The 13,312-nt window shown below is 48.3% G+C and overlaps 1 protein-coding gene across 2 annotated transcripts in view; it reads right to left on the bottom strand.

Moving 5' to 3' along the window:
- Window positions 1–13,312, bottom strand: part of LOC122895836 (helicase SRCAP) — a 32,617-nt gene that overhangs the window by 7,252 nt on the left and 12,053 nt on the right. For both annotated transcript variants that reach the window (XM_044233582.1, XM_044233583.1), the window contains exons 17-27: window positions 12,052–12,188; window positions 11,776–11,962; window positions 10,161–10,330; window positions 9,506–9,771; window positions 9,015–9,299; window positions 8,386–8,550; window positions 7,922–8,107; window positions 7,437–7,703; window positions 5,582–7,089; window positions 1,593–1,858; window positions 1,254–1,456 (exon numbers count right to left, since the gene is read on the bottom strand). In XM_044233582.1, the coding sequence (XP_044089517.1) occupies window positions 1,254–1,456; window positions 1,593–1,858; window positions 5,582–7,089; window positions 7,437–7,703; window positions 7,922–8,107; window positions 8,386–8,550; window positions 9,015–9,299; window positions 9,506–9,771; window positions 10,161–10,330; window positions 11,776–11,962; window positions 12,052–12,188 (3,640 nt within the window). The remainder of the gene's footprint in view (window positions 1–1,253; window positions 1,457–1,592; window positions 1,859–5,581; window positions 7,090–7,436; window positions 7,704–7,921; window positions 8,108–8,385; window positions 8,551–9,014; window positions 9,300–9,505; window positions 9,772–10,160; window positions 10,331–11,775; window positions 11,963–12,051; window positions 12,189–13,312) is intronic.

Below are 13,312 nucleotides of genomic sequence, written 5' to 3'. Positions count from 1 at the left end.
CCATTTACAAAATCTCCAAACATGTTACTGAAGAAACATCTCTGCTGGGTTGTTGCAGAAACAATTCACTACTGTCCAAGAGATACTCTTGCATAAGGAACCTGATTTACACTGTAGACACCCTGGCAGAGATCCCTTGATCCAGGGAGGATAAGCCCCAATCCAACCCCAAAAGATAGATCATGACTGGTCTAAAAAAGCCATAGTTGGGGCGCTTGGGTGGCTCAGTCGGTTAAGCCTCTGCCTTTGGCTCAGGTCATGATCCCAGGGTCCTGGGATCAAGCCCCACATCTAGCTCGTTGTTCAGCGGGAAGCCTGCTTCCCCCTTTCTCTCTCTGCTTGCCTCTCTGCCTACTTGTGATCTCTCTCTGTCAAATAAATAAATAAAATCTTTAAAAAACAAAAATAAAAATAAAAAAGCCATAGTTCCTCTTTGCCATTTCCCTTTGTCAGAGATTATTCTAGGGATGGGCATATGGACCAAATTAAAGCAATGAGCTATGAAGCATCGTCAATGAGAAGAACTTTCTTCCCACCCCCAAAGAGAGAAACTTGCTGAGAATATTTTATCTCAAGCCCTGTTTCCTGCTCAAAGCACTGCTGTGCTCCCTGGAGTTGTGGCAGCCATGGTAGAACCACCAAGAAATAAACATGAGAATAAGAAGATAAAAGCTAAGGATGGGAGAAAGACCAGAAGGTCCTGGGTCCACGAAAACATCAGTAAGCTGGACCCATCATATGCCACTATTCTAAGAATTTCTCACTAAGGAAACAATAAATGCTCTTATGGTTCAAGCCACTATTCAGTTTTCCAATACTTGCAGCCAAATGCATTCTAACCAAAAAGATTCTAACCAAAGACAGGAAGATCCTTGTGTTTTCCTAAAACACAACTTACTATTTACTGTCTTATACCACCTTGCACCTTTCCCCATGAATCTGAAAACTCTCTGCTGTGCTATCTTATTTGCCACCGTATCCTAAGTGTAAAATACAACAGATACTCACAAAATAATTACCAAATGCATGAGTTAACACACATTTTCAACTTTCATCGAAGTCAAATCCATGAATGCCAAGAATCCATCATAAGGTCTACATTTCTCCATCCTGCCTAGAAGTATAGCCTGAAAAACTGGCTGATATTTAATGAAATTCACAAAAATCAAGCTATAGCGTCCCTTTGATATAGTCTTTGCTACTCACAGTTGGGGGGGGAAGGTCTAGGGATCCTTACTGACCAATGAACTTACCACAGTCATACTGGATGAGCCTCAAGTCAGGGAACTGAGTGCGCATGTTACACACAATACGGTGCAAAGGACGAGCCCGTGGCCAGAGCTCACAGGCCAATTGCTCTTGGAAGGCTGCCTGACGTGGGGCCAGCCAAGGAGGTGGGTGGCAGGCATGCAGGGAAGGGGGAGGTGCCTCCACAGGAGGCATGACAAAGATGAACCTGTGAAGGAAGAAGGCAAGCAGCATAAAAGATGGAACTCGGAAAGGGCCCAAAAGTGCACCTTCACCAGCCCTAACCACTATATCCACTCAGAGGCCCCAAGACCCGGTTCCCATTAGCACTTAGCCCTGCCAACCTCTCAATGATTTCTGACAGCTGGTCTAGTCGTTGCTGGGGAAACAGTACAGCCTGGCGGGCAGCCTCGGTATAAGTCCAAAAGGTGGGGTGGCTGGGGCCAGGAGAACGAGGGCCGATGGGGCTGGCAACAGGTTGGGGCAGGGTACAGAAATCCAGGACTTCAGTCCCATACACAGGTGCCAGGGCCCCATGAGCCTCACTAAGTTGGAAAATCCGTTCCAGGCGTTCAGACCGCTGCCGCTTCCGCTTTTCCTCCAGAGAGTCCTGGGGATGAGAGGAAAACACACACACACACACACACAGAAAAAGTGATCAGTGTCCTCATAGAAAACCTGACCATTCATCCCAGAATTAAACATAACCTATGGAAACCACAGCATTCAAAACTACATTATGCTTTTAGTGTTTTTTTCCAAGCTGTCAATAACGAGAGTTACTCTTTTCATAATGTTATATGAAATAACTTCTCTGCAAAAAACCCCCGATCTTCCTTTATATGTTACCAAAACAGAATGCCTAAATATTAAAAACTAAAATCTGTATATTTAATAAGCTTATAAAATGGATGATTTCTGGGAATTTTCTTAAATAACACTTAAACTCTACAACATTCAAATTAATTTGGCTTTTAGAAGTGGATCCGAAACAATTATTGAAAGCCTTCCTCCAATCACTGACCAGGACAGAGTGGCTAATCAAATCCATGGGAGGTTTCTGCCAGGGGCCATACTAGAATGGGGTAGAATTGGGAAAAGCTAATCAGACATCTGGGTTTCATCACCCTAAGAGAGAAAAGGGGAGGGCCCTGGCAGATGGGAAATTTGTAGGACTTTGACCCAGTCCTTTCCCATCACTAGCACTTCAAGTTTCACAGGCTAAAAAACTACCTCTTTTTTTGCAGCACTCACCACATTGTTTTACATCTGTATGAGTCTTTGACTAATATCTTCTATCCACAAAACTGCAACCATAACACACACTGTATCTTACCTTGCTCACTATAATTACCCACTATCTAGCTCAGTTATCTGGCACCAAGCAGGCTCTCAATAAACAGCTGCTATGAGAATGAACAAATGAAGATGAACCCTAGGAGATGATCCTGAAAAAAAGCAATGTCCCAAATCTCCCTTCCTGTCTGCTCCCTTCAACTTGAGGCTCCTGGGGATCAAAGTGAAAAAGGAAAGCATCCCAGCAGAGCAGGTCACTCTCAAAAGTAGTAGCAAAGGAGAAAATATCTGCATATCATGTATCTGAAAAGATATTTGTATCCAGAATGTATCTCTCCAATCAGTAAAATAACCCAATTAAAAAGGGCTGGCTCAGTTGGTAGAGCACAGTTTTGAAGAGATTTTATTTATTTATTTATTTATTTCTGAGAGATAGACAGACAGAGAGCGCGCACACACGCGAAAACACAGGCAGAGGCAGAGAGAGAAGCAGGCTCCCTGGGGAGCAAGAAGCCCGATGCAGGACTTGATCCCAGGACCCTGGGATCATGACCTGAGCGGAAGGCAGTGGCTTAACTGACTGAGCCACCCAGGTGTCCCTAGAGCATGGTTTTGATCTTGATCTCAGAGTTGTGAATTCAAGCCCCACACTGGGCATAGAATTTACTTAGAAAAAATAATAATAAAAATAAATTTTAAAAAATTAAAAACACAAAGGATCTGAGTACCTAACATTTCTTCAAAGAAGATACACAAATGGCAAACCACTAAAAAGATGCACAACATGACTGGCCATTAGGAAAACAAATCAAAACCACAAGATACCACTTCACACCCACTAGCATAGCTACAATCACAAAGACATAACAACAAGTGTTGGCAAAGATGTGGAGAACCTGGAACCCTTCTGTGCTGCCTGTGGGAATGTCAAGTGGTATCAGTGGTTATCGCCACTTTGGAAAACAGTTTGGTAACTCCTCAGTTAAACATAGTTTAATCCGACTCAGTAATTCTGCTCCTAGGCATACATCCAATATAACTGAAAACATATGAAGACAAAAAAATCTTACAAGTGAACTTCAGGGCAGCATTATTCATAAGAGCCAAAAAGTAGAAATATTCCAAACGTGTCCATCTACTGCTGAATAGATATATAAAATGTACTGCCACACAATGGAATGTTATTCAACAATAAAAAAACCAAAATGCCAACATATGCTACAACATGGATGAACCTCAAAGACATTACGCTAAATGAACAAAGCCAGTCACAAAAGACCATATGCCATGATTCCATGGCAAAATCTAAAAAAAACAGAAAAATTAGTGCTGAAGTTTAGCTAAAGTAAAATTAAGCTAAAGTTAGACGAGATGGAAGAGTTGGAGGATGATGGCTAAGGGTGTGGGGTTTCTTTTCAGGACCATGAAAATGTTTTCAAGTTGACAGCAGTGATGGGTGCAACCTATGTGAATATACTAAAAGCCACTCTTTACATGGGCAAACTGTGCGGTTTGTGATCTTTATGACAAACTGCTTAAACAAAAAAGTGCTTAAAAAAAAGTGCTGAGAAGCTTCTACAGGGGATCATTAAGCATCTGCCTTTGGCTCAGGTCATGATCCCAGTTTCCTGGTAGGACCTGCTTGGTGGGAGGCCTGCTTCTTCGTCTCCCACTCCCCTTGCTTGTGCTCCCTCTCTTGCTGTGTCTGTCAAATAAACAAAAATAAAATCTTAAAAAAAAAAAAGCCTCCACATACTTGCAGAGCAACCAAAATTTAGCGCAGACCATGCAGCTGCCTCTCTTGGGCTAGATCTCGCTCCCTTCTCTCTCCCTGCAGCAAGCCAGAGCAACCTGGCAGCATTAAAAAAAGACCGAAAGGTGGAGTCAACGGCACTGATGGAGTGGGGGTCTGGGGCTGAGGAAAAACATAAGAGGCAGCTCTGAATAAGCAGCAGCTCCCTTTCTTTTAAAGGGACAGAAAGACACAAAGGACCTGGAACAATTCACTAGCTCTTTCTTCCTATTAGTTCTTGAATTACTTACTCGAATTTGAGCTATAAGTTTAACTTAAGCAAAAACATGTATGGATCCGTACACGTAACAAAAAAAAAAAATGGTCACCACAAAATTCATGGAAGGACAGAAACATAGCTCCTTTTCCACTGTGGAGGTAAAACAAAAACAAAAACAAACCAACAAACCTACAAGAGAGAAGCATTAGTCAGAGGCTTGTGATCTTAGGGAACTGTAGTCCATGGTGCCACTCCCTTCCCCCAGAAGCTCAAATACTTGACAACTGCGATGGTTTTAGCAACTGGAAAAAGTTTTCCTATCTCTGAGGAATGCCTTTTGCGTAGATGAGGAGAAGGCAATGGAGTCAACACATGGGAGTTCTCACAAGTTGTGGCACCTTTATAGTATCACTCAGTGGGCTAGTTTTTCCAAGTGTAAAATGAGGCCATCAGACGCTAACGCTGAGTCAAGAATAAGCAAGTACCAAAAAGACCAACAGTACCAAGGCAGCCTTGAATGTATCAGTAATTCTTCATAGTTTTAAAAAGCACATTAGGGGGCGCCTGGGTGGCTCAGTGGTTTAAGCCTCTGCCTTCAGCTCAGGTCATGATCTCAGGGTCCTGGGATCGAGCCCCACATCGGGCTCTCTGCTTAGCAGGGAGCCTGCTTCCCCCTCTCTCTCTGCCTGCCTCTCTGCCTACTTGTGATCTCTCTCTATCAAATAAATAAATAAAAATTTTAAAAAATAAATAAATAAATAATAAATAAATAAATAAAAAGCACATTAGGTCCTCAATTACTCCTCTGGAAAAGCGGAATAAAGATGATCATTCCCATTACACAGAAAAAAGGAAAGGGCCAGGAAAGAGAAGGGACTTGGCCAACTGCACACTCTGAGTATCAGGTCCACAAAACTAGGCTGTGTAATCTACCAGGATTAACCTCGTTCTGTTCCATTCACTCTACCAGAACTCCAAAGAAACCCCAAATTCCTGTTCCCTCTCTCTGAGGGAGTAAAACTTACCAGATAGAAAGGGGAACGAGGTGGTGGTGGGGGCTGGCGTCGAGGCCGGGGACCACTGAACGAGGTAGCAGTGGAGGGAGGGCTGGGGGGACCAGGGCGCAATGTCAGTGTCTCAGGCTCATCCTTGGAAACGGGCAGCCGGGATACCATGGTGACGGGCAAGGGAGCAGCGCCAGATGCCGAAACCACAAGGGAGGATGTCTGGGAAGCTGGGGCCTGTGTTGAGATTGGGGCCAGCGCCAGAGTCTGGGCTGCAGCTGGACCCAAGGTGGACACCGGAACTGGGGCAGGGCTCAAGGTCAATGTTTGCACTGAAGCTGGGGTCAGGAGTGAAGCAGATGACGATACTGGAGCCAGAGTCAGCGTGTGAGCTGGGGCTGGGCCCATCGGAGAAGCTGGAGTCAAAGGGGGTGCCGGAGCCAGAGACAGCGTCTGTGATGGACCCAGTGGTGGTCCTGGTGCCAAAGACAAGGTCTGGGCTGGAGCTGGTACTAGGGATGACGCTGGAGTCAATGACAATGTCTGAGCTGAAAAAGGCCCCTGAGGGTTCCCCGTTGCCAAAGAGAGGGTCTGAGATGGAGAAGAGCCACCAAGAGTGGATGGTAAAACTGGGGCTAAGGCCAGTGTCTGTGTAGAAGCTGGACTTGGAAGAGGTGATGGAACCGGGGCCGGTACCATGGTCTGCGTTGATGATGGAGCCGACACAGGAGCCGGGGCTGGCACCATTGCAGAAGCCGAAGCTAAAGAGGTTCCTGGAGTAGACGATGAAGCCAGAACTGGAACCGGAGTCTGCGATGGAGCCAGGAGGGGAGCAGGACCTGGCGACGGAGCCAGGACTGGAAGAGGAGCCAGAGAAGGAGCTGGAGAAGGAGCCAGGATTGCTGTCTGTGGAGCCACCATGGGAGCCAGAGAGGTGGCTAGAGCCTGAGATGCAGAAGGTGCTGGAGCCAGAAGGGAAGCCTGAGCTGGAGCTGGATTTGGTGCTGCCGGAAAAGGACTGGCCAGAGCAGAAGCTGGTACCAGGACAGGCGAACATGCCGGGGCCACAGCTGAGTTCAAGCCTGGAACATGGGAAGAGGCTGGAGCCAACAACAGAGGGTGACCAGGCGCCTGAGATGAAGACAGGGACGGAGCTGTGGCCAAACCTAGAGTCAAAGCGGACGCTGATGGGGAAGCCCCAGCCGGTGCCAAAGAGGGAGGTCCAGGAGCCGCTGAGACAACAGGTGCCAGCGCTGGGGTCACGTTGGTCAACAGAGCCGGGCCAGAAGCCGGAGCAGGCAGGGGGGCGGAGACAGGGACGGCGAGTGGAGCTGACGCCGGGGCAGGAGGCGCGGTGGAGATGGAGCTGGGAAGTGGAGACGACACTGGAACGGAGACTGGAGGGGACACGGGGCTAGCAAGGGGGGAGGAGTTGGGAATCGGCATTGGAGAAGAGGCTGGCCCAGGGAGTGAGGACTGCACAGGGAGAGGAGAAGAGATGGTCAAGGGAGCAGCTCCGGGTGCTGAAGCTGTGGAGACAGAGGAGGAGTTAGCCCCAGGATTCTTTTCTTGCTCTACTACCCTGTCCCCCCCTTTCCCTTACCCCCGCACTTCATCCCTTTCCCAGAAAACCTTCACTCCCACCCCATGAAGTCCAAGATTCAAGGACTTTGACAATTTAACATTTCCTTTCCCTCCCACGATTCTAAGAAGTATATTCTAAAATAAGGCAAGACCTCAGCAGCCTAGTTCTGGGGCCCACTACAAAGCAAGTCAGGACGCTGATAAGTAAGAAACCTATGCGACTAAGAAATCCTCTGGACCACCCTCTGTCTATTCCTGGAAAAAACATCTGCTCTTAGCCACCTGGACTCACCACTGACTTCGGGCGAAGGACCGTGGACCAGCTTGAGAAGGGGCCTCACCAGAGCGGACGTGGGAATGGGGGCGCGGGCAGGACCCAGAGTAGGCGTGGGCAGCCGGCCAGGGGCTAATGTGGGGCGTGGAGTCAACACAGCTGGAAGCCCGGAACTCGGAGGCCGGGGTGCCGGGGCCAATGGAGGAACAGGAGTCAGTCCGTCCCGAGGGGCCTGTCTCACGACAATCTTCACCACGCCTGTATTATTCACCATGGTTGGTGGCACTGCAAGAGGAAGCTACATTGAGGGGAAGGTAGAAAAGAAACAAGAGACCCAGAGGATGGAAATAGTCCAGGGGCACGAGAGGGTAGCAGACAGATACTAGAGATCCCGGCAAGGGAAAACAACACTGAGGGAAGGCTGGACAGACAGTAACCCGGGGCATGCCTGAAGGGACCAAGGCCAGCAAGGGCGAAGTAAGTAGGAAGGCCAGGAGCCTCACCCTGGTTAGCAGCAAGCGGAAGGCTGAGGCCAGTGGGGGCAAGGGTGGTGCTGGGGGTCGAAGAAGGCAGCACAGAGACAGGGGTGGGGCCAGGGGTCGGGGCCACGGCCTGGATGAGAGCCACATGGGCAGGCTGGCTGATGAGGTGGTGCTGCCCCCCTGCGGACACCAGGTGCACCACATTCCCTGGGTTAAGGGAAGAGAGAGAGAGAGAGAAGCAGCTATCAGCCCGAGGAGGACAGAGGCAAGGGCAAGAGGAAATGGAAAGAACAGAGAGGGAATAACTCCTCTAGAATGAGGGCAACCCTATCTTTTTCAGAAGACCCCCTGCAAACGTTCCCTTCGGCCCCACCCACCAGAAGCTGGGGAAAGAAACATTAAGACCGACGTCTGAAAAGAGCAACAAAAACAAAGAGACAAAGAAGAGGAGAAAAAAGGCAGGACAGGGGGTGGGTTTTACCTACTTTGCAGCGGGCGGGGCTGCCCCACAGCAAGCTGGCGCACCTGCGCACCAGTCAGAGTCAGCTTGTTGCCCTGGATCTGGAAGGTGAGAGGCTTGCTCCCCCCTGCGCTGGCCACTGGACGCTGTGCCAGTGAGGCCAACTGCCCGATGCTGACCACTTCGCCTGCTGGGAACAGAGAGGGCCGAATATACCCAGGGACAACTCGACACCACTTTGCCCCACGAAGCACAGGTCTCCACTTCCTCCAACCCTCCCCCTCAATTTTCCAAATTCCAGTCAACTCGGCCTTTGAGCCTCAGTGTGCTGCCGCTTTCGATCCCACTTGTTTGCCTACAATCTCCTTTGCATCTGCTAACGGGCCGCCGTGCTACCGAGCTCATCGCCACCCCCAACTCCACGGTGCCCGTTCACCCCGAACAACCGTCCCACGCCTAGGGTTACCATTATTCACTCCTCTCTGGGAACTCCCTGACAGCTGTGGATTATGAATTTCCAGCATACAGCGAGAGACTTCACGCACATTAGCTACCTAGACTTTTACACTTTTAACCTCCTCAGCTTCTCTCCAGCCCCGCAGCGTGTGAACTTCGCGTCTCAAAGCCTGCACTCACAAACCGCGGAGAACTTACAAGGCAGGCGAGCCTGCATATCAGGAGACAAGATGAGGCGCTGCGGTGCAGGAGCCGAAGCCGGTGCCGCCGTGGCGGGAGCAGCAGCCGTGGTGGTGGAGGCGGTGGTGGCAGCGGAAGGGAACGCGTAGCCCGGTGGCACTGTCAGGGGCTTCAACAGGCTGGAGGAGCCCGGGGGCGGGGCGGGGCTTAGGCGAACAGGAGCAGGTGGGGCCGGTTTCAGGGACAGGGTTGGCGTAGGAGGCCGTGAGGTCCCACTAAGGACCCCCAGGGGGGATGGCAACACTGCAGACACAAAGCAAACATCGGTCAGATATACCGACTGGAGCCCCAGCCCGCTCCCAGCAAGCTCCACACACGCTCCCAAGCCAACAAGCACCACAACTCTGTCTCCAACTTCGCTCCCTCGACACTAATTACTTTACTCCTTCCCCAACCTGAACAATCTGCCTGAGGTAACCCCCCAGCAGGTTGGCCCCCTTGTAACTCACCCTGGGGCAGAGGCCCACTGTTTGGCTGCAGTGGGGGCAACAGAACAGGGCCAGGAGGCCGGGATGCCGGAATAAGCGGGGGCCCAACAGGCGAGGCCGACACCATCAGTGGTGCTGGCAGCACTGGGGGGGCTGCGCCAGGGGTGGGCTGGGTGGAGAGCTCAGGGCCTGGAGGGGGTCGGACAGGGACAGGGCCCATGGGGGTCCGTGGGCTGTTCACCACCACCACTGTACGGCCTTCCTGCTTGGGCACTGGCTGCAGCATCCTGTAAGGACAAAATCAAAAGGGTGGGTAGGGAGGGAAGGAGAATAGGAACAGGAAAAGAAAGGAATAAGGAAGATGAAGCAAAAACACAAGACAAACATTACAAAAACAAAGGAGATAAAGGCAAAGGACACAAAGGAAAAAGAGGCAAAGAAATCCAAGATAACCAAAAAGCACCAAGCAGAAAAAGGGGGCAACAGATCGGTGACAAACACAAGGGCGCCTCCCAGGACCCTCTTCTCTCCCCAGCTTCCTCCAGTACCTTGCATCCGTCCCATACAAACATTTAGCCTAGCCTCCAACTCTCTCCTTTCCACCCCAATTTCTGCCCCCAGCCAGCTGTAGCCACTTTTTCTAGGAACCCATCCCTTTCTCCCTCAGCCCTGGTACCTGTTGACCTTCATCTTGACGGGTTTGGGCCGGGGTGGGGGATCAGGAGCCGTGGCCACCTCCAGCAGCACCCGGCGGGAGAGGCGGTGCCCGGGTAGAAATGTGTCAGCTTCGTATCTAGAGACACGACCCTCCAGGCCAATAAGATCGAACCGACCCATGTCTATCCGCTGGCAGAAACACAACAACATGGTGTCAGATGGACCAACAAGGCAATGGTTTCCTGGATATGACGCCAACAGCACAGGTGACAGAAGAAAAAAACGGACCATAGGACTGCATCAAAAGACACTACCAACAAAATGAAAAGGTAAGCCACAGAATGGGACAAAAACATTTGCAAATCACGTATCTGGTAAGAGGATAATATCCAGAACATATAAAGACACCCCACAACTCAGTAACAAAGCCACCCAATTAAAAAAATCAGGCAAATATGCCAAATAAACACTTCTCCAAAGGAAATACACAACGCACAGGAAAAGTGCTCTGCATCACTAAGCATCAGGGAAATGCAAATCAAAATCACAATGAGGTACTGCAGCCTCACACCTGTTAAGACGGCTATTATAATAAAACAAAAAAACACCAAGTGCTGGCAATGATATAGAGAAATCAGAACGCCTGTGCACCGCTGTTGGCAATGTGAAATGCAGCAGCCACTATGGAAAATACGACAGCAGTTTACCTCAAAAAATCAAAAATCAAACTACTATATGATCTAGCAATTCTATGCCCCCAAAAGAATTGAGAGCAGGGATTCAAACTGGTATCTGTACACCCATGTTCACTGTAGCATTATTTTTAATAGCCAGAAACTAAAAATAAGCCAAAGTTATTTACCCATCCACTGATGGGTAAACAGGTGAACAAAATGCAGGAGATATACATGTGTAAGCATGGATGTATACAGACATGTAGACACATGTATGAAACGGCATCCCCACTTAGCAAGGAAATTCTGGCACATGCTATAACATGGACAAGCCTGGAAGACAATCTGTAATAAGCCAGTCACAAAAGGATAAGTACATATGATCCTATTTATATGAGTACCCAGAAGAGTCAAACTTAGAAAAAGCAATGGTGGCTGCCAAGGGCTGGGGGACAGGGGAGAATGAGGAGTTATTTCGTGTGCATGGAGTTTCAATTTGGAAAGATGAAAGAAGTTCTGGAGATGCGTGGTGGTCGCACAACGGGACTCTACTCATGCCGCTAAAATACACACTTAAAAAGGGTTAACGTGGTAAAACTCTGTGTATTTTACCACAACAAAATCAGAAGTTGGGGGTGGTGTCCAAAAAAAGGGGAAGGAACAGGAAAACAAAATAGTATTTAAGTATCACTAACATGCCAGGCACTTTCAAAAATATTAACACAGTTTTTACAAACATATTGCAGCTAATAGGCCTTTGTAATCCCTACTTTCAAGGGCAACCAAACTTAGTGTTAGAGACCAATTAAAAGTTAGCTTGCCCTAAGTCACACAGACAGAAAATGATGAAACCAGGGGAACAGTGCTCAATTCACAAGGGAAGGATGCAATAACTGGACTCTAGCCTTAAAAAAAGGATACAGGGTTGTGCTAGGGCCAATAACTTTGGGAACAACTTACCTGGAGGGGGTGGACATCAGTGGCCCTTAGCACCAGAGAGGCGGTGCTGAAGCAGATTCCTGGGGTGATGAAGGGGGAGGTAACAGGTCGAGGGTCAAACAGGTTTGGATGATTGCAGACTTTTCGTAGCTGCATCAAAATGTTGATGACACTCATGAAATGGCCTGTGGCTAGTGTCTCCTTAGTGCTGGGAGAGAGGAAAAATAAATGGGGCACCCTGACAATCACACCTGTTCCAATACAAGGCCCCAGGGTCCACCCTCTGTCCTCCCTTACGTGGTCTGTGCCATGAAGTCATCATAGAGACAGCGCTGACGCTTGGAGAGCCGGCAGCGGATAACATGCTCATATTTTTTAGGCATCTGCTTCTCAACATCCACCTTAACCCGGCGCAGCAAAAAAGGCCGCAAAACCTAAAAGCAAATAAGCAGGAGGTTACTAGGAGAACGATGGGCACTGCCCCAGCCCAGCCCCTCTAGCTGGGTCTTGGCCTAATGACCAGCAGAACCCTAGCTTAGCCCTTTGTAAATACTCGTAAAGCCATAAAGTATGCCAGGAATCAATCACACAAAGAGGAATCAAATGTAAGCTCTCCACTCAGGACTTTACGGTCTATTAAAGGAGATCCATATAAAGATGATAATACCACTCCTTAAGAAATGCTTTAAAAAAAAAGAGAGAGAGAGAAAGACACTGAGGGCAGAGTAAGTATGCAGAAGGGATGACTTAAATTACATTTCAAGAAGGAACTGTAGGGGTGCCTGGGTGGCTCAGCGGGTTAAAGCCTCTGCCTTCGGCCCAGGTCATGATCCCAGGGTCCTGGGATCGAGCCCCGCATCGGGCTCTCTGCTCAGTGCAGTGCCTGCTTCTCTCTGTCTCTGCCTGCCTCTCTGCCTGCTTGTGTTCTCTGTCAAATAAATAAATAAAATCTTTAAAAAAAAAAAAAAAGAAAAAAAAAAGAAGGAACTGTAAATTTATAATATTATGAAAGTAAATCCAGGAAAGAAGCTGAGAACAAAAATTGTGGCAGTGACAGACAGCAGAGAAAACAAAAGGCGAATCTGAAATCCAAGGAGGTAAAATCTGATAGGATAGTTTTTAAATAGACATGGAAGAAACGAAAAATATAAATATAATGAAGAAAAGACACATAGTTAAAGAAGATTCTGGTTTCTAGTTTGATTTACCGAAGTGACAGTGTGAAGAAAACAGAGTAGAAACAGTAGGCTATAAAATTTGACATGTTTGGCTTAAATACAGTATATTCAAGACTCGAATTCAGGAACTCTGAATTAAAGGTACCAAGTCAGAAATTTAAATATAGATTGGTTGGGAGAGTAAAAATACAAATCAGAAAGTCTTTAAAGCCTTAAGACATATGAACTGAGACAAAAGAGCTGTCTCCCCAGAATGCTGAGAAATGTTACTCAGAAGCTGGACAAAGCAGTAGAGCATCCGACTCTTGATTTTGGCTTGGGTCATGATCTCAGCATCCTGGGGCGGAGCCCCACATCATGCTCTGCGCGCACTGCGGAGT

This window comes from Neovison vison, chromosome 14 (assembly GCF_020171115.1).
Source record: "Neovison vison isolate M4711 chromosome 14, ASM_NN_V1, whole genome shotgun sequence".
Classification (NCBI taxonomy): Eukaryota; Metazoa; Chordata; class Mammalia; order Carnivora; family Mustelidae; genus Neogale; species Neogale vison.
The sequence above is the reverse complement of the archived record's forward strand: the minus strand, read 5'-3'. Positions and strand labels throughout refer to the sequence as shown.